This window comes from Erpetoichthys calabaricus, chromosome 17 (genome assembly GCF_900747795.2).
Source record: "Erpetoichthys calabaricus chromosome 17, fErpCal1.3, whole genome shotgun sequence".
In the NCBI taxonomy this organism is placed as follows: Eukaryota; Metazoa; Chordata; class Cladistia; order Polypteriformes; family Polypteridae; genus Erpetoichthys; species Erpetoichthys calabaricus.
Genome location: NC_041410.2, coordinates 47,953,608 through 47,978,745, shown reverse-complemented (window position 1 = coordinate 47,978,745; position 25,138 = coordinate 47,953,608). Strand labels below are relative to the sequence as shown.

The following is a 25,138-nucleotide window of genomic DNA, read 5'->3' as shown; positions in this document are numbered from 1 at the left end:
AGTCTTAAGTGAATGTCTTGTCCTTCAGTACAGAAGATTAATTATGTAAATTTTTTTTCTTCAACCATCTGAAAATAATGTTACCATGATGACCAGTCATGCTACAACTTTGTAACTTGTAATTTAATTAGGGCAGGAGTCTGGCTGTTAAAATCATGTTCACAAGTGAAAGCTTTTGTTTGTAGTGGCTATTCACATTTTTCATTATACAGTGATCCCTCGCTATATCGCGCTTCGCCTTTCGCGGCTTCACTCCATCGCGGATTTTATATGTAAGCATATTTAAATATACATCGCGGATTTTTTGCTGGTTCGTGGATTTCTGCGGACAATGGGTCTTTTAATTTCTGGTACATGCTTCCTCAGTTGGTTTGCCCAGTTGATTTCATACAAGGGATGCTATTGGCAGATGGCTGAGAAGCTAGATTGCTTACTTTTCTCTATCTCTCTCTTGCGCAGACTTTCTCTGATCCTGACGTATGGAGATTGAGCAGGGGGGCTGTTCGCACACCTAGACGATATGGACGCTTGTCTAAAAATGCTGAAAGATTATCTTCACGTTGCTATCTTTTGTGCAGCTGCTTCCTGAAACGACATGCTGCACAGTGCTTCGCATACTTAAAAGCTCGAAGGGCACGTATTGATTTTTGACTGAAAAACAAACTCTGTCTCTCTCTCTCCCTGCTCCTGACGGAGGGGGTGTGAGCTGCCGCCTTCAACAGCTTTGTGCCGCGGTGCTTTGCATACTTAAAAGCAAACAGCCCTATTGATTTGTTTGCTAGAGATTGTTTTCTCTATCTATGTGACATTCTGTGCTCCTGACACGCACTCCTTTGAAGAGGAAGATATGTTTGCATTCTTTTAATTGTGAGACAGAACTGTCATCTCTGTCTTGTCATGGAGCACAGTTTAAACTTTTGAAAAAGAGACAAATGTTTGTTTGCAGTGTTTGAATAACGTTCCTGTCTCTCTACAACCTCCTGTGTTTCTGCGCAAATCTGTGACCCAAGCATGACAATCTAAAAATAACCATATAAACATATGGTTTCTACTTCGCGGATTTTCTTATTTCGCGGGTGGCTCTGGAACGCAACCCCCGCGACGGAGGAGGGATTACTGTACACCGTTTTGTGGGGAGATGTTTTGCTCACACATGCTCGATAAAGCTAAGTGATCATAGTTACAGAGTTACAGTTGCATTTAGAGAAACACAAAGACCAAATAAAGTGTCTATATGAATCATGGTTACTGTATTGCTTGTTGACCATGTTTCGTAATCTACACCATGTGACCAATTACAGTGCTTTGCAAAAGTATTGTGACCCCTCAGCGTTTTCGTATGTTGCTAAATTAAAGATGACTTCTAACATCACATTCCAGTCTATATTTCTGTAATAGAATCACTTGCATACACATTTAGATCACTGTACTCTGTTTGCCTTAGTTTTTCACTTGTGAAAGGAATTGCCCATCCTGGGATAGAATTACCTTACCAAAAAGCTGTAGTGGGTTTTTGTGAGTATATTTATTAATAACAATGATTGTGATTATTTTGTGCAAATCATGAAAAAGACGCTAAGGTGTGAAAACTCGCAACACAGATACAGTGGTGTGAAAAACTATTTGCCCCCTTCCTGATTTCTTATTCTTTTGCATGTTTGTCACACAAAATATTTCTGATCATCAAACACATTTAACCATTAGTCAAATATAACACAAGTAAACACAAAATGCAGTTTTTAAATGATGGTTTTTATTATTTAGGGAGAAAAAAAATCCAAACCTACATGGCCCTGTGTGAAAAAGTAATTGCCCCCTTGTTAAAAAATAACCTAACTGTGGTGTATCACACCTGAGTTCAATTTCCGTAGCCACCCCCAGGCCTGATTACTGCCACACCTGTTTCAATCAAGAAATCACTTAAATAGGAGCTGCCTGACACAGAGAAGTAGACCAAAAGCACCTCAAAAGCTAGACATCATGCCAAGATCCAAAGAAATTCAGGAATAAATGAGAACAGAAGTAATTGAGATCTATCAGTCTGGTAAAGGTTATAAAGCCATTTCTAAAGCTTTGGGACTCCAGCGAACCACAGTGAGAGCCATTATCCACAAATGGCAAAAACATGGAACAGTGGTGAACCTTCCCAGGAGTGGCCGGCCGACCAAAATTACCCCAAGAGCGCAGAGACGACTCATCCGAGAGGTCACAAAAGACCCCAGGACAACGTCTAAAGAACTGCAGGCCTCACTTGCCTCAATTAAGGTCAGTGTTCACGACTCCACCATAAGAAAGAGACTGGGCAAAAACGGCCTGCATGGCAGATTTCCAAGACGCAAACCACTGTTAAGCAAAAAGAACATTAGGGCTCGTCTCAATTTTGCTAAGAAACATCTCAATGATTGCCAAGACTTTTGGGAAAATACCTTGTGGACTGATGAGTCAAAAGTTGAACTTTTTGGAAGGCAAATGTCCCGTTACATCTGGCGTAAAAGGAACACAGCATTTCAGAAAAAGAACATCATACCAACAGTAAAATATGGTGGTGGTAGTGTGATGGTCTGGGGTTGTTTTGCTGCTTCAGGACCTGGAAGGCTTGCTGTGATAGATGGAACCATGAATTCTACTGTCTACCAAAAAATCCTGAAGGAGAATGTCCGGCCATCTGTTCGTCAACTCAAGCTGAAGCGATCTTGGGTGCTGCAACAGGACAATGACCCAAAACACACCAGCAAATCCACCTCTGAATGGCTGAAGAAAAACAAAATGAAGACTTTGGAGTGGCCTAGTCAAAGTCCTGACCTGAATCCAATTGAGATGCTATGGCATGACCTTAAAAAGGCGGTTCATGCTAGAAAACCCTCAAATAAAGCTGAATTACAACAATTTTGCAAAGATGAGTGGGCCAAAATTCCTCCAGAGCGCTGTAATAGACTCATTGCAAGTTATCGCAAACGCTTGATTGCAGTTATTGCTGCTAAGGGTGGCCCAACCAGTTATTAGGTTCAGGGGGCAATTACTTTTTCACACAGGGCCATGTAGGTTTGGATTTTTTTTTCTCCCTAAATAATAAAAACCACCATTTACAAACTGCATTTTGTGTTTACTTGTGTTATATTTGACTAATGGTTAAATGTGTTTGATGATCAGAAACATTTTGTGTGACAAACATGCAAAAGAATAAGAAATTAGGAAGGGGGCAAATAGTTTTTCACACCACTGTACCTACTGCCCGCCTTCTACCCCAAATCGTCTGTCTATCTTCTTTCACAAACCAACTTTCATGCCGCCACAGTGTTATATGAAGCCGCCCAGGAGATGTGCATTTTCTTCAGAAACAAAATATTTTTTCTCAAACACTGAGAAATGAACTTAGAAACAAAAGATAAAGTTTTCATGGTATAAAAAAGTATTTTTGTTTTCTTATTAGTGAGCTAAATAGTGATTATAGTCAGAATGGAGCTGCAAAAGTCATTCACCAAGAAAATCCTTTTTAATAAGCAGATCCAAAACACTACAGTGAAACAAAAGAGAAAAAGAGTGAAAACCAGAATATCGAATGCTAAACTTTCTGCAAGCAATTCTTCGCTTTTTGAGTTTAAACCTTGGACGGGCGACCCTTAGCAACCAGGCAAGGTTCCATAGCAGCTCTTTATCTGCTCTCAGTGTCTTTCAACGTAAGGATGCGATGCAGATACAGATAAAACAAAAAAGAATTAAAGAAGAAACTAATACATGAAATTAAAGTTTGAAAATTAAGCTTTTGAAGAATAAAACTCTGTAGGGATTATAACTTTCCAGTCACCAGGGACAGCAAAATAATTCAGTAAGGCTCCTACGTTATTTTCCTTACCCTTCTCTCTAGGACACAGTTTCCAGTTTTTAGACTTGCATCAAATGTAACTGAAACTCACTTGTTTTAAGATGCAACATGATAAAATTTTTTGGTAAACACAAGGATTATAGAAACATGATACCTGCATATTAGGGAATCCATTCCCAGGCTCCCGATTCCCGGACTTTTTTCATTCCCACATTCCCGGGAATGAAACTGCTGTAATTCCCGGGAAAACGGGAACGGCCAAGCTCGCATATATAGCGCGTAAATGTGTAAAAATCGATCAAGAAATAACAGAGTTATAGTTGAAAATAATTCAGGTGGCGCCATTGTTGCAGCTTGCACTTCATCAGACAACAGCTTTGAACAGCAACTTGAAATTGCAATGCGTCAGTCTGTTGCATCCGCATTATCTGTGCCAAGAAACTTGCCATCACAGAATGATGACAAGAAACTGGATGCATCAGTAAAAGCTGAAATGGAGGTGTTTCAGAGCAACGGCAAGCACGGGCGTTGTTTAGAACATGTGTATCAGTATCTGATGATTGTGCCGCCTACTTCAGTGGAGGCAGAGCGTGCTTTCTCAGCGGCTGGCGTACTTCTGCACAAAGGTGCACTCTTGCCTGGACGACCACACGCTGGACACGTTGTGCTTTCTACGCTCTTATTACCGCAACTAAAGATACATGTACTTATATGACAGCATGAACTGCTTGTAGATAAGATTGGTATTTTATTTGTGTCAACATATTGCAGTAGTTTTATTAAAAATAAGTGTCGGTCGTTCTAAAACCGTTCACATGTGAGATGCCCGTGCACTGTGTCATTCCCGGGAATGACATGCGGGATTCCCGAATTCCTGGGAATGGATAAACCCATCCAGGAATGGATTCCCTACTGCATATATATTGAGACAAGACAAGACAGACTAAACACGTAACACCGAAGAGGCTGGCTGTTTACTTGATATCTAGAATCTTAATTTATCATACCAGAGATAAACAGATACCAAGACTTTAAGGGTGGCATCCAGTGTTGTGTGGAGTTGTTTCTACGGGTTCAAGTGGAGGACTGTTGTTGTGTTGGAATGCATTCTTTATCTTTGCAACATTATCCTCTGCTCATGGTGTGCTGTGCTTTTCTCAGCTCACTGTTAAGCTGTGTTCTCTGCATTTCCACAGAGAAGAGCATTACTCTTTCTGGCACAAGTGTTTAGATGCTGATGTTCTTTTCCTGAAGTAATGGCTGCTTCTCAGTCTCTTCAGACTGACAGTGGCTCATCAAGTTTTTGGTTCCAGAGAGAGGCCCTCTGCTTTCAAAGAGAGGAGAGATGAGTGCAGCTTGTTGGTAGTTGTTTTGGCAATCCCTGTAATTCACGAGACATGAATTAATTCCCAAAGCTATCAGCTTTTTGTGTATTAAATCTTATTTCTGTTACATTTTTATGCTACACAGTGCGTCTATATGTAATAATGTGCATATCTTAAGTAAGGTAATGGTATATTGTGAAATTTGTTTAAAAAGTAAGCTATGCTCATTATTTTTGATTTGATTGATTTTGATTAATTATACTTCATCAATCCCTGAGGGGAAACTGTCTTTTCACATAACCTTTGAAAGTCAGAGAATGAGATGGGCCTTTGTCCAGTGCCCTTGGAGCAGTTTTCAGGTTGTGTCTAGCTCGACAGCCCAGAGGACTAGCATCCCTTTTAGCAGTAACAAGATTTAAACCAGCAACCTTCCAGATACCAGTGCAGATCCTTAACCTCAGCGCCATGTTATCTTTTAAAACATAAAAATGAACAGTTAGTGTAGAACATTTGCCTCACTTAGTTGTCTAATTAAAATCACTTCACTTTTATAGAAAATAATGTACATTTTAACATGGTTGAAAATTAATAATGGATGGTTTAGATTTTACTTAAAATGACACTGACCAGCATATTTAATTTAAACATGACTTTAAATTGTCATTGTAGATAAGAAACAAGCTCTGATTTAATAAGTTGTATCATGAAGGACATTTACCAACTGATGTTTGTTAATCTGTGTTGTTATGTCTTATGAAATGTTATTAACAGCCTATATGTAATATAGCTTTGAACACAAAAGTCCTTCATTCTTTTTATGACCACAGCAAGCTGAAGAAAATTCTGGCAGCATTAAAGCAGCCTGAATCCTTCTAAAGACACCCACACATCCACATTTATACGTGGAGGGCCAATTTGGACTCTCTGTTTGAAGTAAAATACACATCAAAAAACCTTAAGTATCCCAGATAAATGCATACACATTTGCAATGTGCAAACTCCACACAAACAGTGATTGGGCTGGGATTTGAACCTTCCCTGCAGGTTTGAATAATTTATTTTGAATATGTGGTATGGTTATACATAAATAAAATAGTGTAGTTTTTTAAAATGCTGTAATATTGAAAATAAGAAAAAAAAATATTTTGTTGTATTAATATTTCCATGTTAATTTCTCTTGCACAAGAAATTAGTTATTAATTTATTTCCTTGAGGAAGCATTAACATTGTCAATCACACTTAATCCAAATACCATATATATATATATATATATATATATATATATATAGTGCATCCGGAAAGTATTCACAGCGCATCACTTTTTGCACCTTTTGTTATGTTACAGCCTTATTCCAAAATGCATTAAATTAATTTTTTTCCTCAGAATTCTACACACAACACCCCATAATGACAACGTGAAAAAAGTTTACTTGAGGTTTTTGCAAATTTATTAAAAATAAAAAAACTGAGAAATCACATGTACATAAGTATTCGCAGCCTTTGCTCAATACTTTGTCGATGCACCTTTGGCAGCAATTACAGCCTCAAGTCTTTTTGAATATGATGCCACAAGCTTGGCACACCTATCCTTGGCTAGTTTCGCCCATTCCTCTTTGCAGCACCTCTCAAGCTCCATCAGGTTGGATGGGAAGCATCGGTGCACAGCCATTTTAAGATCTCTCTAGAGATGTTCAATCGGATTCAAGTCTGAGCTCTGGCTGGGCCACTCAAGGACATTCACAGAGTTGTCCTGAAGCCACTCCTTTGATATCTTGGCTGTGTGCTTAGGGTCGTTGTCCTGCTGAAAGATGAACCGTCGCCCCAGTCTGAGGTCAAGAGCGCTCTGGAGCAGGTTTTCATCCAGGATGTCTCTGTACATTGCTGCAGTCATCTTTCCCTTTATCCTGACTAGTCTCCCAGTCCCTGCTGCTGAAAAACATCCCCACAGCATGATGCTGCCACCACCATGCTTCACTGTAGGTATGGTATTGGCCTGGTGATGAGCGGTGCCTGGTTTCCTCCAAATGTGACGCCTGGCATTCACACCAAAGAGTTCAATCTTTGTCTCATCAGACCAGAGGATTTTCTTTCTCATGGTCTGAGAGTCCTTCAGGTGCCTTTTACTAAGGAGTGGCTTCCGTCTGGCCACTCTACCATACAGGCCTGATTGGTGGATTGCTGCAGAAATGGTTGTCTTTCTGGAAGGTTCTCCTCTCTCCACAGAGGACCTCTGGAGCACTGACAGGGTGACCATCAGGTTCTTGGTCACCTCCCTGACTAAGGCCCTTATCCCCCAATCGCTCAGTTTAGATGGCCGGCCAACTCTAGGAAGAGTCCTGGTGGTTTCGAACTTCTTACACTTATGGATGATGGAGGCCACTGTGCTCATTGGGACCTTCAAAGCAGCAGAAATTTTTCTGTAACCTTCCCCAAATTTGTGCCTCGAGACAATCCTGTCTCGGAGGTCTACAGACATTTCCTTTGACTTCATGCTTTGTTTGTGCTCTGACATGAACTGTCAACTGTGGGACCTTATATAGACAGCTGTGTGCCTTTCTAAATCATGTCCAATCGACTGAATTTACCACAGGTGGACTCCAATTAAGCTGCAGAAACATTTCAAAGATGATCAGGGGAAACAGGATGCACCTGAGCTCAATTTTGAGCTTCATGGCAAAGGCTGTGAATACTTATGTACATGTGCTTTCTCAATTTTTTAATTTTATAATAAATTTGCAAAAATCTCAATTAAACTTTTTTCATGTTGTCAATATGGGGTGTTGTGTGTAGAATTCTGAAGAAAAAAATTAATTTAATCCATTTTGGAATAAGGCTGTAACATAACAAAATGTGGAAAGTGATGCACTGTGAATACTTTCCGGATGCACTGTATATGTGTGTATATATATTATATTATTGGATCGAGATGTCACCTTCTTTGAGACACTTTAACATCCTGTGAGACAAAAGGACAGCTGCTATACAGGCTCTTACAGTAAATGTTCGAAGTGCTGCGCTACATGCAGATCACACAGCACAGCGGCAGCAGCAGCAAGCCAACAGAGGAGGTAAAAAATAAAAGTATTTGTTTCCCATTGTATCACCGTTTAAGAGAGGGTTTCAGCCCCCCACTTCACTACGCGAGTGGTGGAGACTCAAAGTGGCTGGTGTGTTGCATGCCCTGGTTGGATGGGTCCGGGAGTGCGTGAGCGAAGCAAGCAGGGGGCTAAGCCCCCTAGTATATACATATATATATATATATATATAATTAAAATAGCAAAATAAACTCTTTGTAGTAAGTAACTTTTTCAAGAAGGTATGAGGGACACGGCATATATTGATATATATTTGTACCTTCCCCACAGAGTTGGCGGCTCTATACCTGTCATCTTCTCTTACTTCTCAGAGTTTCAGCCTCGTAAAAAGAGGGGAGTGATGATTAGCTGCTTAGCAACTTTTTGGATGGTTGGAAACATTCTTGTAGCAGGTAATGTAATCTGCTCTTCAATATTATATTGTGAGTGGACAATTCATTTATAACATCTACCTAATAGCACTGGTCCTCCATTTTCCTTTCAAAGCAGCCTGACTTCTTCAGGCATGGGCCCAACAAGATGTCAGAGGTGTGGCATATGGATGCTGGTCCATATCAATCCAAGTGATTCGCACATGTTGTATGAAATTAGTAGGAAGTGGGACTTAATGCAGAATAACTCATTCCACTTCCTAATACACTTGGAACATTGGATAGTGATTTGGTGGCTGGTAGAGCCACTGCATTTAAATGAATTCAGTGTTATGCTCCTGATTCGCACACAGTGTTATATTTTGTGTGCAGTTCCTGTATTCTCCTACTCATATTAAGGAAACCAACATGACTTACAAAAGCACAGCAATACATAATTGTATTGCAGTCTACAGCCTGAATTATTGATAATAGGCCAAATGGATTTATGGACTCAGATTTGTCATATCCTGTCATATCCATAAAGGTTGAATGACCAGGAGTAGGATTAATCTAATTAGATGATGCTTATCCAATAATCCATTGTCTAGAATTTGTGTTTTTCACTGCCAAAGGTAGGAATTATGCTTTCTGACATACCATTAGCTGCCAGATTGTTTATAGGCTGCCTGACACTGTGCAAAAGTCCCGTCAGCCTCAGTCTGCTCCTTTTTCCTTCAGCCTGTTTCTAACTTCAGAACTGCTCCTCTTTTGATGTTTTTGGGTAAAGGCTTATTCTACACACTCTTGTGTCTTTGTCTTACATGATAAGCCCTTTGTTTCTGATTCATTTCTGCAATCATGCCTTGCGTGATCATGAGGACAGTGGGCCTGGTTGCTAAACATGCCCAGTATCATTGGAAATTTACAAAGAGAATTTGGGGAAAAATGAGAAAACGTAGGCAAACTCATATACGGTAAATGAGTTGCTTTTGCTGTAAACATACGGCCATAATGGCAGTTCTGAGCATAACTGTTCAGATAGCTTAAACTTTTGAAATTGCTCAAAAGAAAAGAAGCAAGACCAGAATATTAGTAGAAAATCCATTGTTTGGTAAGGACAGGTGTAGAAGAGGATGAGAAACAGTATAAAGAATGATTGGTTGAATTTTATTTTCTATAGGATTGGCATGGCTGGTTATTCCTAGAACCTTTATAAGATTCCAGCTGGGGAATTTGAACTTTGAGTCTTGGAGAGTATTTGTGGGTCTCTGTTCTATTCCTAGCCTATCATCTGGACTCCTTTTTGGTTTTGTTATGCCAGAAAGTCCCAAGTACCTTATGGAGGTAAGCTGACAGCATATACTGTATTACAACCTTACATTTTCTTTCTTTATCTTTTTAAATCACAATAAGCACAATGAGATTATTTGGAATAAGCAGTGTTACAACTTTTTAAAGTACTGTAGACCTAGATGGTGTGGGTTGGGTGTGTGATATTGAACACCTTAGAGTATTAGAAATACACATACATTTTCGGGATTGTTCTCTTTCTGAAGTTGTTGTTCTACTGTGTGCTTTTACACAGTGCATGACTCAATTTTTCCCAGGATTTTGGAAGGAAATGGTCTATAGTTTTTAAATACACTTGTGTTTAATTTTTACCTTTCCAATAAATGTAATGTATCAGTGACATTGCTTACCATTTAGTAACATGTTAATACATTTAAGAATGGGTTGCTGTAGGTATGGTATTTGACATTTTCACTAATTTGGTTGGACAGAGACTCAGAATTCCAAGGTAGAAATATTAGATGTAATCTACCTGCTGTGTTGTTTCCCTCTTGCAGCAACTTTCTTTCTGTATATTCCACAGATAGGACAGTCATCTTAAATTAATTCCTTTCAACACTTTTCAAAAAAACTAAACAGGAACATATTTCAGACTTACTCATTTTGTTTTTAGTGCATCAACAATGGCTATAGCGATGATTAAAATAGGAAGCAGTGTAATTATCATCAGAAATTTCACTGCAGCTACATCTAACAACCGGTAATCGCCCTTCCCTAATGTCATATATCAATTATCACATGCAAGTAAGAATTTTACTATATTCTGTATTTAATGACTTTACAAATATATATATTGTACAGTAATGTAATTTGCGATGATTTACACATTGCAAGGTGCAGTGAGAAATGAAGGCTGATATATTTTATCTAACCAGTTTACTTTTATCTTTACAGAAGCTTGTGCTTTCAATTTAAATTGCAGACTTTGCTTTTTTGAAAAATTATTCAGAAGTGCATATTGATTTTATAACCTTTCAGTGGGTAGCACTGCTGCCTCGCAGTTGGGAGACCTGGGGACCTGGGTTCGTTTCCTGGGTCCTCCCTGCATGGAGTTTGCATGTTCTCCCCGTGTCTGCGTGGGTTTGCTCCGGGCGCTCCGGTTTCCTCCCACAGTCCAAAGACATGCTGGTTAGGTGGATTAGCAATTCTAAATTGGCCCTAGTGTGTGCTTGGGTGTGTTTGTGTGTGTCCTGCGGTGGGTTGGCACCCTGCCCAGGATTGGTTCCTGCCTTGTGCCCTGTGTTGGCTGGGATTGGCTCCAGCAGATCCCCGTGACCCTGTGTTCGGATTCAGCGGGTTGGAAAATGGATGGATGGATGCAAACTTAGACTGCATTTGTTGTTTATAGTTTAAGATACTACTTTTTATTCATTTTCCAAATCAGGTAATTTCAAAAGAGCAGAAACCTATCCAAATAACAGTATGTTCTATTTTATACTTTAATATTGCTTCTCTGCGGTGGGCTGGTGCCCTGCCAGGGGTTTGTTTCCTGCCTTGCGCCCTGCGTTGGCTGAGATTGGAAACTGCAGACCCCCGTGACCCTGTAGTTAGGATATAGCGAGTTGGATAATGGATGGATGGATATTGCTTCTTCAAATGAAGCAATTGTTATTTGACTGATTCTGAAGTGCAGGAATATTTTTGCTACCAGAAATGATATATTAAAGCTTAATGCCCTGTCTCAGATATACAGTAGTGTTCGGGTTATCTTACTGCTTTTAAGTGTATTCTTGAGCACATTATAGATCATCAGGTGATTCTGTGTTTTTGGAAATTGCTATAATATATTTTGATTCAAATAACACATTTAAGTATACCTCATTTACATTAAATTTAGGTTGGGAATGAGACCGTAGCCATCCATGTATTTCACAAGATGTTTGTCTGTAATCACAGAGGCAGCATCAAGAAATTTCCAGTAAGTATATTAAAAGGTTTATTGTATCCAGAGTACTTAATCCCAATTACTAAATCACTCCTGGGAATAAAAAAGAAAACTAATATTTTCAATATAAGAAAATTGTATATATATTTTTTTCTATAAAGAAGAATAGTATTTATATTCCTAATTAAATTCAAATGAAAGAACAGATATATTTTAACACTGTTGTATGAAAATAGTATTTTGTAATGGGTATCTATCATAAAGTAACATTTGTAATGTTGCATCATTTTAAATAATTTGACTAAGCTGTCAGTGACAAGGTTAACCTCCTTAGTGTTACATATTTTCTCAAAAAAAAAATGTAAAAAGTGTTGTAAATCTGATCTTTCTACTGTAAAATGTGCAAAACACTAAAAGTACAAAGTCAGAAGAGTAGAAAGCATAATGATACAAATAATAATAATGAATAATAATAAAAATAATGCTAATACCATATATACTGTGAAAATGTGTTGTTTGTGTGGCTTATCTTGAAGCACAATGAAATACACAATCCAGTATCACAGTCAGGACAATAGTAGCGGGATTCCTTGCAGATTTTCTTTCCAGACTGATCAGCTTTTGAACAGCACACTGCACACATACGACTGACACAAGTGTCATTTTTGGATTCATCAGAATCACTTTCAATTTCACTGTCCATTTCAGTTTCTCTTCCTAAAGACAGATGGATTCACTTCGTCATCACTACTCTTATCTCTGTCAAGAGCATGCAACACCTGGGCTGCTGAAAAATGTTTCTTATGAGATGCCATTATGAGGCTAGGAGAACATGTGTCTGCATCGTTCTCTGGGTAACACTCGAACCTGTCGCTTGTGCAAGACACGCATAACGCTGTTGGCACTTTTACAGCCCAAGTAATCCTCGAGTCTAACACGTGAGACGCATCTACACAGCTGCCCGAGTGACACTCTGGACTAACGCTTTTAACACTTTTTACAGCCTGAGTGACGCTCGTGTGTGACACTAAGGAGGTTAATGTATATTCAAACTGTTGACACCTAGTGTGTTATTCATTGAAAATGCCAAAAAAGTAAGTTATTATTTCTCAACTTATCTATATGCAAATGCCTCTCAACATATTTTGTTGTATTGCCAAAACAATTATGAAAGCAGACTGGTACTTGATGTTGCTGGCATAGATACTAAAAACTTAATTAGGCAGGGGTACAAAATGAAAGAAATTGAAAAATTGATGCCTTTTTTCTGTTACATTTAGACATTTAACAATATTTATATACAATGGAACCTCGGTTTGCGAGCATAATTCGTTCCGGTACCGTGCTCGTAGTCCAAAGCACTCGTATATCAAAGTGAATTTCCCCATAAGAAATAATGGAAACTCAGATGATTTGTTCCACTACCCAAAACTATTCATATAAAAATGATTAATACAAAATACAAAGTAAAAATACATAAAACAAATTAACCTGCACTTTGCCTTTAAAAAAATCATGGCTGGTTTGAGTGAGTTTCTAAACCCTTGTGGGATTGCACCCATCGGGACGACATGCGGAAGAGCGTCCCAAAGCAATCGCAGTCTCCCAGCGCTGTAGCAGTTTGCCGTAAAAGTGAATCTGAAAAGATCGCGGACATGCTATAAGCGCCTGCCGTCGGTGGGTGATACAAGGAACATTATAAATACACAGGGCACAGTACTACTTGGCCACGACCCTGTCTGACTGCTGTGTCTGTGTATAGGAGTGTGGCAGATCCCGCTACAATAAATAACCGCGCTGTTGCTGTTTCAAGCTGAATAAAGCTGTTGTCGCTAAAGTACTGAGACTCAGCTTTGTGTTTTAGTGTGTAAGACGGGGACTCGCACGTCACAGCACACACACACACACACACACGAGCACATGCTAATGCTGTAGTAAATAGTATACGATCGTACGGATGTTGACTATATGAGTGAGGCACGCCGACGGAGAACAGGAGACAATTGCCCACAATCCCACAGCGAGAGAGAGAAGAACCATCAGCTCAGTTGTGATCACATGATGCTCAGCAGACAAAGCGTATACATACTACTCGTACTACAAGACCTCGCTTGTTTATCAAGTCAAAATTTATTAAAAATTTTTGCTCTTCTTGCAAAACACTCGTAAACCAAGTTACTCACAAACCGAGGTCCCACTGTACTATATATTTGCATGCTTTTATAGTATTTCTAATAGATGTTTTTTTTTTTTTGTTTTTTTTTTTACATTTTACTTATCCCATAACTCCCTACAATCTTATGTTCATGAGCTTCTACTGTTTCACATCACTCAGTCCTTCAGTAGAAGTGTTTTAGGATGAGAACATGAAAATTGGTAATGGCAGTATTCAAAATCAAGAAACTGTGTTTCATTATTACATTAGAGTCATTGATGTATATACAAGTACTTTTGCCCTAATAACTGGTATTGCTCCCTCAGGTAGGCATTTCCTCTAACAGTCCAGCAGTCTCTGACATTGAAAAAATGAATGTGTTTCCCACTCCTCCATGCAGAATTCTTTCAGCTATGCAATGTTTGAGGGGAGTTTTCCATGTGTTTGTTCCATGTATCCTCAGTTCTCTGTGTAATGAAATTGAATATGGCCTTTAAATGGTACTTGTTGAGAAGAGATGAGAGCCTCTCAGGAACTAAATTATAAACATCTGGAAGCCGCGTAATAATTTCTTTCATAATATTAAACACTGAGGAGCACAGTGGGGCAGTGGTAGTGGTGCTGCCTCGCAGTAAGGAGACCTGGATTCGCTTCCCGGGTTCTCCCCGTGTCTGCCTGGATTTCCTCTGGGTGCTCTGGTTTCCTCTCACAGTCCAAAGACATGCAGGTTAGGTGCATCGGCGATCCTAAATTGTCCCGTATGTATGCGTGTGCGTGCCCTGCCCGGGATTTGTTCCTGCCTTGCGCCCTGTGTTGGCTGGGATTGGCTCCAGCAGTCCCTCGAGACTCTGTTAGAATATGGCAGGTTGGAAGATGACTGACTGACTGACTAAAAGCATGTCTGTTATGCCTCTTCTTTGCTTGATATAAAGATTGAACTCCTTCAGTGTTTTCTCATGTATGAGAGTGTTGTATTTTGTACACATTATTCCAGGTTGTGCCTCCCAAACTGATCTGTGCTTCACGTGCTGTGTTATTCAGCCCATCATCCTCCTGACCTTTTTAATAAGTTACTATTTTAATTCCAATTGTCTGCTAAACACCACCAGCTCTCTTTGTCTTCCTGTGTATGCAATATGAAAATGCAACATGAAAACTAATCCAGGCCAGAGTTCTATCTCCGCAAACCCTTGGGGTCTTTGTGACGTTCAGGCCACACATTGTGTATGTTCTTATCTCATGGCTAACCTTGATTGCATTGTTCTGGATGGCATCACAAGTTTGGGGATATGCTACCAAAAATAAATTATAATTGATGAGCTATGATATAGCACACCAGACAGTATAAATTGGATATATGAATTCACAAAAAAGACTGAACACTTTTTTTATTTTGAGCTGGTAAATGAAATTGTGTAAATTAATTGTTTACCATTTAACACCACATGACACCTTCATAAGTAACCATGACTAAAAAAAAAACATGGTTACTTGTTTGTAATTTGTATTATAGAGCATAACTTAAAAGTGCCTAGTTGACCACACTTGTCACCAACCAAGACACAACAACACTGCAGCCCTTTTAAGTAAAGGAGTGTGCAAGCATATTTCTCCAACGTATATTAACATTTTTTCAACTGCCTGTTCCTTGTATTAGAGCAGTCTTAGGTTAATTCAATATTTTGTCATTTATTACTAATAATATTAACATTTAATAGCGTATATTGTAAATCAACAACCATTTTCAAGTTTCCAGAAAGACTTTAAATTTATGTACAGTACATATAAAGCTCTGTGTATTGTTATATTGTTTTCAATATTTTATATTGTATTTAATTTTTACTTAAATTTGTTTTTCTTAGATATGTAAACTAAACATCAGTAACAAAAGAGCAGAAAAATCAGCAGCAAAGGACAACCTGAATGTAAATACACTGTGTCATATAATAAAACAGGTAAAACATTTAATTGTATTAATTTTAAAATAGTGAATTCTGATAACAAAAAACAAATCACTGTTTTATAATATTACAAAATATTAAATATGACATCGGTTGAATGGTCCTTCTGTTGCTTGTTACAAATATGAGCATTTCTCCCTTTAGTAAGTCATTTTTGAAAGCTTTCTTTGCGTTGTACTAAGTCTGTGAACACGAGGATAATTTTAATATCAGATTTAACCATTCAGTCATGAATAGTAACATGTGGCAAGCAAAAATGGACAGGATCTTGATCGGGGTACACTTATGGGGATATCGCACAGTAAAGCTTTTTGTGAGCTTTCTATTAAGTCTGCCATGAAATGGACAAGCACAAGATGAATTGCCTTACTTTAGCACTTCGGCCAAGTGTGACAGTGCCACACAGTTACAACTAATGCCATCTGTGTTATGATTTGTAAGAGTCTGTGAAAAGAAAAGGGCATGGGCCACTTAACTTTAGCAAAGATTTCTTTAGTAAATTGGTAAACAACTGAAAGAAGCTTAAGAAGAAATCAATTTCCTTAACCAGAAACAACCAAATGTAGCAGAAATGCAAACTCTTACCCCTGAAAATAAAATAAAAAAATCTACTTGAATCTAACTATAGTGGGGGTTAACAACTAAACCCTGAATTGTTTTGATTTAATTTAAATTTCCAACAAAGCCAAAAAACACAGGAAAGGGAAGCCAGCAACCCTGAAGAGAGAGAAACCAGTGTTGCAGGAATTCAACTGGGACTGAAAGTTTCTTTAAATATTTCAGGTGACAACCCTAACTCCACACACCTTCATAATTGAGGGGGGGGGGGGGCTTCCCCCATGGCTCTACATCTATTACACTGGTGAACAAATCTAAAATATAATAATTAAACAAAGCAGAAAGCATTAATAAAATATCAACTTAATAAATTAAGTTACAAATAAATAATTGCAAAACAAGATAACACATACAGTGGATATAATTGCAGATCTTGTGTAATAAAAAAATTAAATCTTGATAAATCCTGTCAGAATTTTTTCCACCTTTATTGCAAAATTGCAGTCTACACAAAAAAGGTGAAAACAAATCAGAAAGTGTTCAGTGAAAAAAATCCTACAAAAACCAGGTTTCATTAGTGTGTACAACCTTAATAATCAAGGGTGTGGCTGTGTTCAAAATCAACCAATCACCATAAGTCTCATCTCAAATAGTAATTAGTATACAGGTGCTGGTCATAAAATTAGAATATCACGACAAAGTTGATTTATTTCAGTAATTCCATTCAAAAAGTGAAACTTGTATATTAGATTCACTCATTACACACAGACTGATGTATTTCAAATGTTTATTTCTTGTAATGTTGATGATTATAACTGACAACTACTGAAAGTCCCAAATCCAGTATCTCGGAAAATTAGAATATCAATTAAGACCAATGCAAAAAAAGGATTTTTAGAAATGTTGGCCAACTGAAAGGTATGAACATGAAAAGTATGAGCATGTACAGCACTCAGTATTTAGTTGGGGCTCCTTTGGCCTGGATTACAGCAGCAATGCGGCGTGGCATAGAGTCGATCAGTCTGTGGCACTGCTCAGGTGTTATGAGAGCCCATGTTGCTCTGATAGTGGCCTTCAGCTCTCCTGAATTGTTGGGTCTGGCGTATTGCATCTTCCTCTTCACAATACCCCATAGATTTTCTATGGGGTTAAGGTCAGGCGAGTTTGCTGGCCAATCAAGAACAGGGATACCATGGTCCTTAAACCAGGTACTGGTAGCTTTGGCACTGTGTGCAGGTGCCAGGTCCTGTTGGAAAATGAAATCTGCATCTCCATAAAGTTCGTCAGCAGCAGGAAGCATGAAGTGCTCTAAAACTTCCTGGTAGACGGCTGCGTTGACCTTGGACCTCAGAAAACACAATGGACCAACACCAGCAGATGACATGGCACCCCAAACCATCACTGACTGTGGAAACTTTACACTGGACCTCACGCAACGTGGATTCTGTGCCTCTCCTCTCTTCCTCCAGACTCTGGGACCTTGATTTCCAAAGGAAATGCAAAATTTACTTTCATCAGAAAGCAGCAGTCCAGTCCTTTTTGTCTTTAGCCCAGGCGAGACACTTCTGACGCTGTCTCTTGTTCAAGAGTGGCTTGACACAAGGAATGCGGCAGCTGAAACCCATGTCTTGCATACGTCTGTGCGTGGTGGTTCTTGAAGCACTGACTCCAGCTGCAGTCCACTCTTTGTGAATCTCCCCCACATTTTTGAATGGGGTTTGTTTCACAATCCTCTCCAGGGTGCGGTTATCCCTATTGCTTGTACACTTTTTTCTACCACATCTTGTCCTTCCCTTCGCTTCTCTATTAATGTGCTTGGACACAGAGCTCTGTGAACAGCCAGCCTCTTTAGCAATGACCTTTTGTGTCTTGCCCTCCTTGTGCAAGGTGTCAATGGTCGTCTTTTGGACAACTGTCAAGTCAGCAGTCTTCCCCATGATTGTGTAGCCTACAGAACTCGACTGAGAGACCATTTAAAGGCTTTTGCAGGTGTTTTGAGTTAATTAGCTGATTAGAGTGTGGCACCAGGTGTCTTCAATATTGAACCTTTTCACAATGTTCTAATTTTCCGAGATACGGAATTTGGGACTTTCATTAGTTGTCAGTTATAATCATCAACATTAAAAGAAATAAACATTTGAAATACATCAGTCTGTGTGTAATGAATGAATCTAATATACAAGTTTCACTTTTTGAATGGAATTACTGAAGTAAATCAACTTTGTCATGATATTCTAATTTTATGACCAGCACCTCTACACATGACATCATTTAAAGTGGCTCCGATTGAGTTCAGGTAAAGTTTGGCTGTTCCTGTAGCATTTTCCTAATATCCTTTTGGTTGCAACATACTCCAAAAGCTATAGTCTGCAAAGAGCTTTTAAAACATGAAATAGATCTCATCATTGAATGGTATCAATCAGGACAAGGCTACCAAAAAAGTATCCAAAGCATTAAATAAGCCATGGAGCAAAGTGAAGACAGTCATCAACAAGTGGAGAATATACGGTTCCAACAGTGTAGGATGTTCCTCCAAGAATGATGAGAAGACAAGGAGAAAACTGGTCAGGGAGGCCATCAAGATGCCTACAGCAACATTAAAGGAGCTGCAGGATTGCCTTGTAAGTACTGGTTGTTCCCTACATGTGACAACAATCAGTCATATGTCTGGGATTTGGGGTAGTGTAGCAAGAAGAACGCCTTTTCTCACAAAGAAAAACATCCAAGCCCAGCTAAACTTTGCAAAAAAGGTATGGTCTGATGAGACCAAGGTTGAACTATTTGGCCATAATTCCAAAAGGTACAGTATGTTTAATAGGTATGTTCATCAAAAGTACATCATAGCCACAGTGATACATAGTGGAGGCAGCAACATGTATTGGGGCTGCTTTTCTTCACCAGGAACTGGGGCTTTAGTCAAGGTGGATGGAATCATGAGTAGCCAAAAGTATCAATCTATTTTGGCACAAAAACTTCAAGCATCTACTAGGAAGCCGAAGATGAAGAGGAACTTGATGTTTTGGCATGACAACAACCCAAAGCGTACATCAAAATCAACAAAGCAATGGCTTCATCAAATAGCATCAGCATAGCATGGAATGGCCCAGACCTTAATCCAATTGAAAATCTGTTGGGTGACCTGAAGAGAGCTGTGCCCAGGAGATGCCCTTGTAATTTGACAGATGTGGAGTTTTTATACAAGGAATAGTGGGCAACAATCGCCAAGTCCAGATGTGCCAAGCTGATAGACTTTTACTCAAAAAGACTGAGTGCTGTAATAAAATCAAAAGGTTTTTCAATGTTTCATTTTTTGTTGATTGTTTTTTCCTTTTTTCACTACACAGTTTCTGATTTGTTTTCACCTTCTTTGTATAGATTGCAGTTTTGCAATAAAGGTGGAGTAAGTTCTGACAGGATTTAGCTTGGTTTCATTTTTTTATTACACAAAATTTGCGATTTTGGCAGGGGTGTGTATTCTTTTTATATCCACTGTTCAAAAGGAAACAAATTGCAATAAACATTAAGCAAGAGGAAAGAAACAAAGAAATCAAACAAAATAATTGCATTAGTTAATTTAAAGCAAAGTCTTAACAGTCTTGGCTATGAACTTTGCATTCTTTTATAGTTTTTAATTGTGACTCACCAGCATCAGCAGTCATTTCAACATGTTGTCAAGGTTTCTGAGCAGGGTGCCGGAGAGCAGCGACGTGTTGGTCAGACGTACATGTCACAGTTTCACTGTACACCTTAGACTTGACAACAAACTTGAATGTGCTATCAGTGTTAGAAATGTTTCTGTTCTATGTGCCTGTAACATGCATTTGATTAAAGGTAAAGATTTTAAATGTACACCGTATGTAAGCAGCATGTTAGTTGTAGTAGAACTGCTTACAGCTATTGTTGTGAATGGCAGTACAAGGAAAAACATGAACAGGAGAACTGAGAAGCAATTTCAATTAAACAGTATGAACTTTCATGAAAAGAACTGGAGACCACTAATAAGGCACACAAAAACGAGTAAAGTGTCTTTGCAGCATAAAAATTCATATGTACAAGTTTTGTTCTACATACAACATGCAACCTGGATTTGTAGCATTTATAATTTTGTGCTGCAAGTTGAAGGTTCATGCAGCATCCCTTTTAATAATCAAGCGTATTTGTAACTTGCCTTTATCAGCTCAGGTATTGTAGGTGTTTCATTTCACAATAGCAGGTTAACTCTCTTGATGAAATGCAAGAAGCACAATATTCATCAGAAATAATTGGATAATGGATTTTAAAAGGAACAGGCTTTACTTGTTGCCAGTGCCTTTCTGTGCTGTCAGGAATTGTTAATTAATTAATCGGAAAGGACATTTTGCAGTAAACTATAAATTGTAAACAGCCGTTCAGCCCCATAAGAAGGTGGATGACTTCAACCAAAGTTGGAAAGCTAATTGCAAAAGTGCCTGACAGTGCACCCAGCCCAAGAGAGAAGAACAAGAGGGGTGGGCAGAAGAGGTTCGTATTTATACAGGATAAAAAGAAGATAACAAAGGGTGTCCAAGGAAATGCAGTGTGGGCAAGGGCGAGACTTAATGTGTATACTCGCAGATAAGTCAGGACTTGATTTTACTGTATAATTTCTGGTATTTTATAATGTCGGTCATATAAGTCGGATGTGGAAAACTCACGCTATTGGTCCAAGTGATTATGATGTGCTAACGCCCACCTGAGAGAGTAACCACGGAGCACACTGCCTTTTTTTTTCTTCTATGTATTGTGCCTACGTGACCACACGGTAATACCTGAACTATTCTGAAGCAACGTTTGCACTGATTTGTGTTTTTTGTATGTCACACCCTCGTACACCTTTATCGTTAGAGCACCCCTTATCTGCGATGGAGTGTTCGATCAGAAGAAAATATGAAGCTGGTTTTAAATTAAACGTTGTTGAAATAGCAAAAGAAATTGAAGATGTGAGTTCCAAAATCTGCTAATTACACCTTTTTGGTAAAATTTAGTGAACACGTGATTGTGACTTTTCTTGCAGTTGATCATGCGCCGAAAATATGTTTGAGCTTCAAAACCTGCTAATTGCAACAGTGTAGCGCTATAGTTTTAGGGATTTAGTTTCAAAATCTGCTTACAGACCCAGATTTTCCTATTTATCTCCAAAATGTATCTTTTGTACTTAGCTGATTTTGGAACTGAGCTCTTCAATTGGTAACTGTGCTTCTGCAACAAAATTCGATGCGTCTGAGAAACAGATGCCAGATTGGAGGAAGTAAGAAGATGTAAATAAAAAAAAAAAATTAAAATAAGACCCGACTTATACGTGAGTATATACAGTATTTTGAAGTTTGCATTATGCAAGGAGTGTGCAGCTAAGGAATGATTTTTTTACTTGTAACATTTATGTTAAAGACCACTGTGTTTCTCTCACTTCCAAAATAGCAACAATAGGGCATTTGGGACTAGGGAAGAAGATAGTTCTTCACTTGTTTCTGTTAAAGCAGATTATGTTATAATTAGCTTGCATTAAAGATCATTCAGCATACAATCCATGTCAGGCTCTGCCTGGGAATCCGCACATGCGATGCTCACTCTCTCTTAATGGAGGTGCTTCATTGCCCCAGCTCTTATTGTCTCCAGGCGCAGTTGAAATGTGCACAAGTTTGGATTGTGGAAGGCCACAGTTTAGAGTTTCCAGGGCTGACCGGGTCAGCAGGCTGATGATTTAGAAGGTGTGAGGTTCTCAACAGGTATTGTGTTGTAATGTATTCTATAACTTGGAAGAAAACATTGTTTTGGTGCAGGAAAGTAGTCTTTAATTAACAGGAGACATTTCTAGGAACAAAAATACTATCAGTGTTTCTCCTTGCAGAGCCCAGAAAACACTTTCTCATAGATTTATGCAGTGTAATAGTGAAAACAATACCATGAGTTTTAAATGAAAAGGAAAAATGAACAATGTGTCATCATAATAAGTAGAAATAAAATATATATTGCCCATGAAATTATGATTTTTCATATGCAGTTTATATATGAGTGCAATGCCTAGTGAATAGGAATTGAAGTTCATTGCTCCTTACAAGGACATTTCAGCCCAGTTTAAAAATTCAGCAAAAGTGATGGAGGATTGCAGTACAAACTATTAGTAGTGATGTAAAATTGCATAATCATGTACAGTATGATAAATATAGATGTGAACAAATTTGTTGGTACCCTTCTACGAAAAAAGAACCACCCACAATTGTCCCTCAGATAACTTGAAACTGACAAACTTAATTGGTACCCATCATGATTTATTTCACATTTAGCAGCAATCAGACTTTACTTTAGAGTTTTGATGCAACAGAATGTTTCAAGGAACAACACAAATTAAAAATGGCGTTGATAAATGTAATGGGACCCTCAACCTATAGAGGCAATCACTGCAAACAAGCAATTCCTGGAGCTCTCGGTGAGACTTGCGTACCTGTCCACAGGTAGTTTGGCCCACTTGCCCTGAGCGAACTGCTCCAGCTATGTCAGGTTTGAAGGGGTCTTCTCCACACGGCATGTTCCAGTTCTTTCCAGGTGTTCAATAGGATTTCACATCAGGGATCACAGAAGGCCATTTCGAAACAGTCCAATGTTTTGTTCTTAGCCATTCCTGGGTGTGTTTAGCTGTGTGGTGTCACAGGAACATCAAGCTGCTTAGAGCTGGTCTTCTAGCCTTTGCCTTAAATGTGCTTGTCTGTCATTTTCTTTCTGACCTCCTCAGGCAGCTGTCTCCTTTACTTTCTCTGGTCCATGTTCACTGTTGGACACACAATGATCCCAAACAGCAGAGGGACAGCTTTTCTCAGTTTAATTGGGTGAATGACTGATTGCAAGATTAGAGACTTATGTGATACTATTTAGAAAAAAAAAACAGTTTTAAAAATCACTCTAATACAGTCATTTATGATTTTTTTTCTAGGGGTACCAAGAAATGTGTTCAGGCCATTTTAGAATATATTTATAGAATAAGCAATACTAGATCTTTATTGACACTTGCTTTGCTTTACTCGATCACATATCAAAGGCATGCAACTACACAATTGCTTTTCATTTCATCACTACCAGCAGGCATACAGCACTTTTTAAATGAGCTCTAAGGGTACCAACAAATTTGTCTACTTTATTATTTTTTTTTCTCTCCACAGACCTTGGGTCCCTCAACAAAACTTTTTCGTGCTCCTTTGACATCAAGAAGCATCGTTTTGTTAATTGTGTTTTTCTGCATTTCATTTGGGTATGTATGCTGCCGGTAATGCAGGTTTATTGTATACAAAATGAGAATGTACAGTGTGGTCCAGACTCTCAGCATTTCTAAAAATGTTGCTGGAGAACTAAAATGGTAAGCACGAGAAATCACATCATAATCTTTTAGATGGATGGATGATCATTAAATTAGAGTTTCAGAGAATAAATCATGAGGTGTGTGAACATGAGATGTATGCTAGTTCGAGGAAACTTACTGAGGCGAAGAGGTTTTAAAAAAACAGTTCACCTGGAGGCAACAAGATCCATACCATCAATGACAGTGATTTATTTACTTGAAATGGGGAAGCCAGGATCGCACCCAGCCTGGCCCAACATGCACCCCTCCCACATAGACAACAAACTAAGGCAAAAATCCAGAGTATGTGTATGTTAAACAGATTATTTAAAAACACGGTACATTGTACAGGATGAAGTGGATGGTGATGGCTGGAAAAATGCCCAAGCGAAAAGACTGCTGGGAAAGTGATAACTTGGTCCTAGTATGAAAGTTCTGCGCAGATCTGTAACAGAAGGAATGTGTTCAGTGTGACGGTGACTTCAAACAAACCAACCTTACAAACATTTCACATGATGGACAAAAAAACATGTGTCAAGAAAAAAGTGTAATCCTTTTGAGTGAAAATATTAGAATTCCAAAAAGTAAATAGGGGAAAAAAGTTTGGTGTAGGTTCCTAGTGAAAAGAAAAATAAACAAACAAAAAAAAAAGATCCTCCTCTGTCCCCCTAACGTCAATTTAAATTGAGTGCCTTAACAGGTGGTCTGGCAGCACAGTGGTCCCACTGCATGCTGGGAGGTGTAGTTCCTCTCAGAAACTCCTGCAGCAGCACTTCGGTACTGTTAAGGCCTTCATTGCAGTAGGCTTAGATTAATTACTACCAGTTCAGCCAGAACACATTTATTTATGGAAGAGTTGACATGTTTTGAGGTATGTGCTCTTTTTAACAACTATCTGACCCCATGTTGATGTGTCAAATCAATCTTTTATCTTTTACTGGGATTTTCATTATTTTTCTGCACTAATAAAAATGTTTACTTTGCACCATGATGTCACAGTTTACCAAATGTCAACCTTGAATTTCAAGTTTTATACAGATGCAACAGTAAAGAAAACAACAAAGACCTATTATTTACCAATTCAGTCTCTTGCTTCTGCCTTGGCTGGGTCTTTTTCAGGCTCAAAGGAGTCCATCATACTATTGGCTTTCAAGATAGAAAATGGGACACAGATTGGGAAAGCACAACCAGACTGGTTTGTCTTTTCCAGGTAATGTCCAAATGAAAATTCTTGACACCCACTGCACGCCCAACCTACCTGGAAAGGGGTCTCTCCTTCAACTGC

At 38.7% G+C, this 25,138-nt stretch overlaps 2 protein-coding genes across 3 annotated transcripts in view; both read left to right on the top strand.

Moving 5' to 3' along the window:
- Window positions 1-25,138, top strand: part of ubl7a (ubiquitin-like 7a (bone marrow stromal cell-derived)) — a 1,205,533-nt gene that overhangs the window by 359,404 nt on the left and 820,991 nt on the right. The window lies entirely within an intron of this gene.
- The window catches only part of sv2 (synaptic vesicle glycoprotein 2), a 93,909-nt gene that overhangs the window by 59,659 nt on the left and 9,112 nt on the right, over window positions 1-25,138 (top strand). For both annotated transcript variants that reach the window (XM_051920798.1, XM_051920797.1), the window contains exons 5-9: window positions 8,514-8,635; window positions 9,777-9,940; window positions 11,784-11,864; window positions 15,849-15,941; window positions 23,678-23,766. In XM_051920798.1, the coding sequence (XP_051776758.1) occupies window positions 8,514-8,635; window positions 9,777-9,940; window positions 11,784-11,864; window positions 15,849-15,941; window positions 23,678-23,766 (549 nt within the window). The remainder of the gene's footprint in view (window positions 1-8,513; window positions 8,636-9,776; window positions 9,941-11,783; window positions 11,865-15,848; window positions 15,942-23,677; window positions 23,767-25,138) is intronic.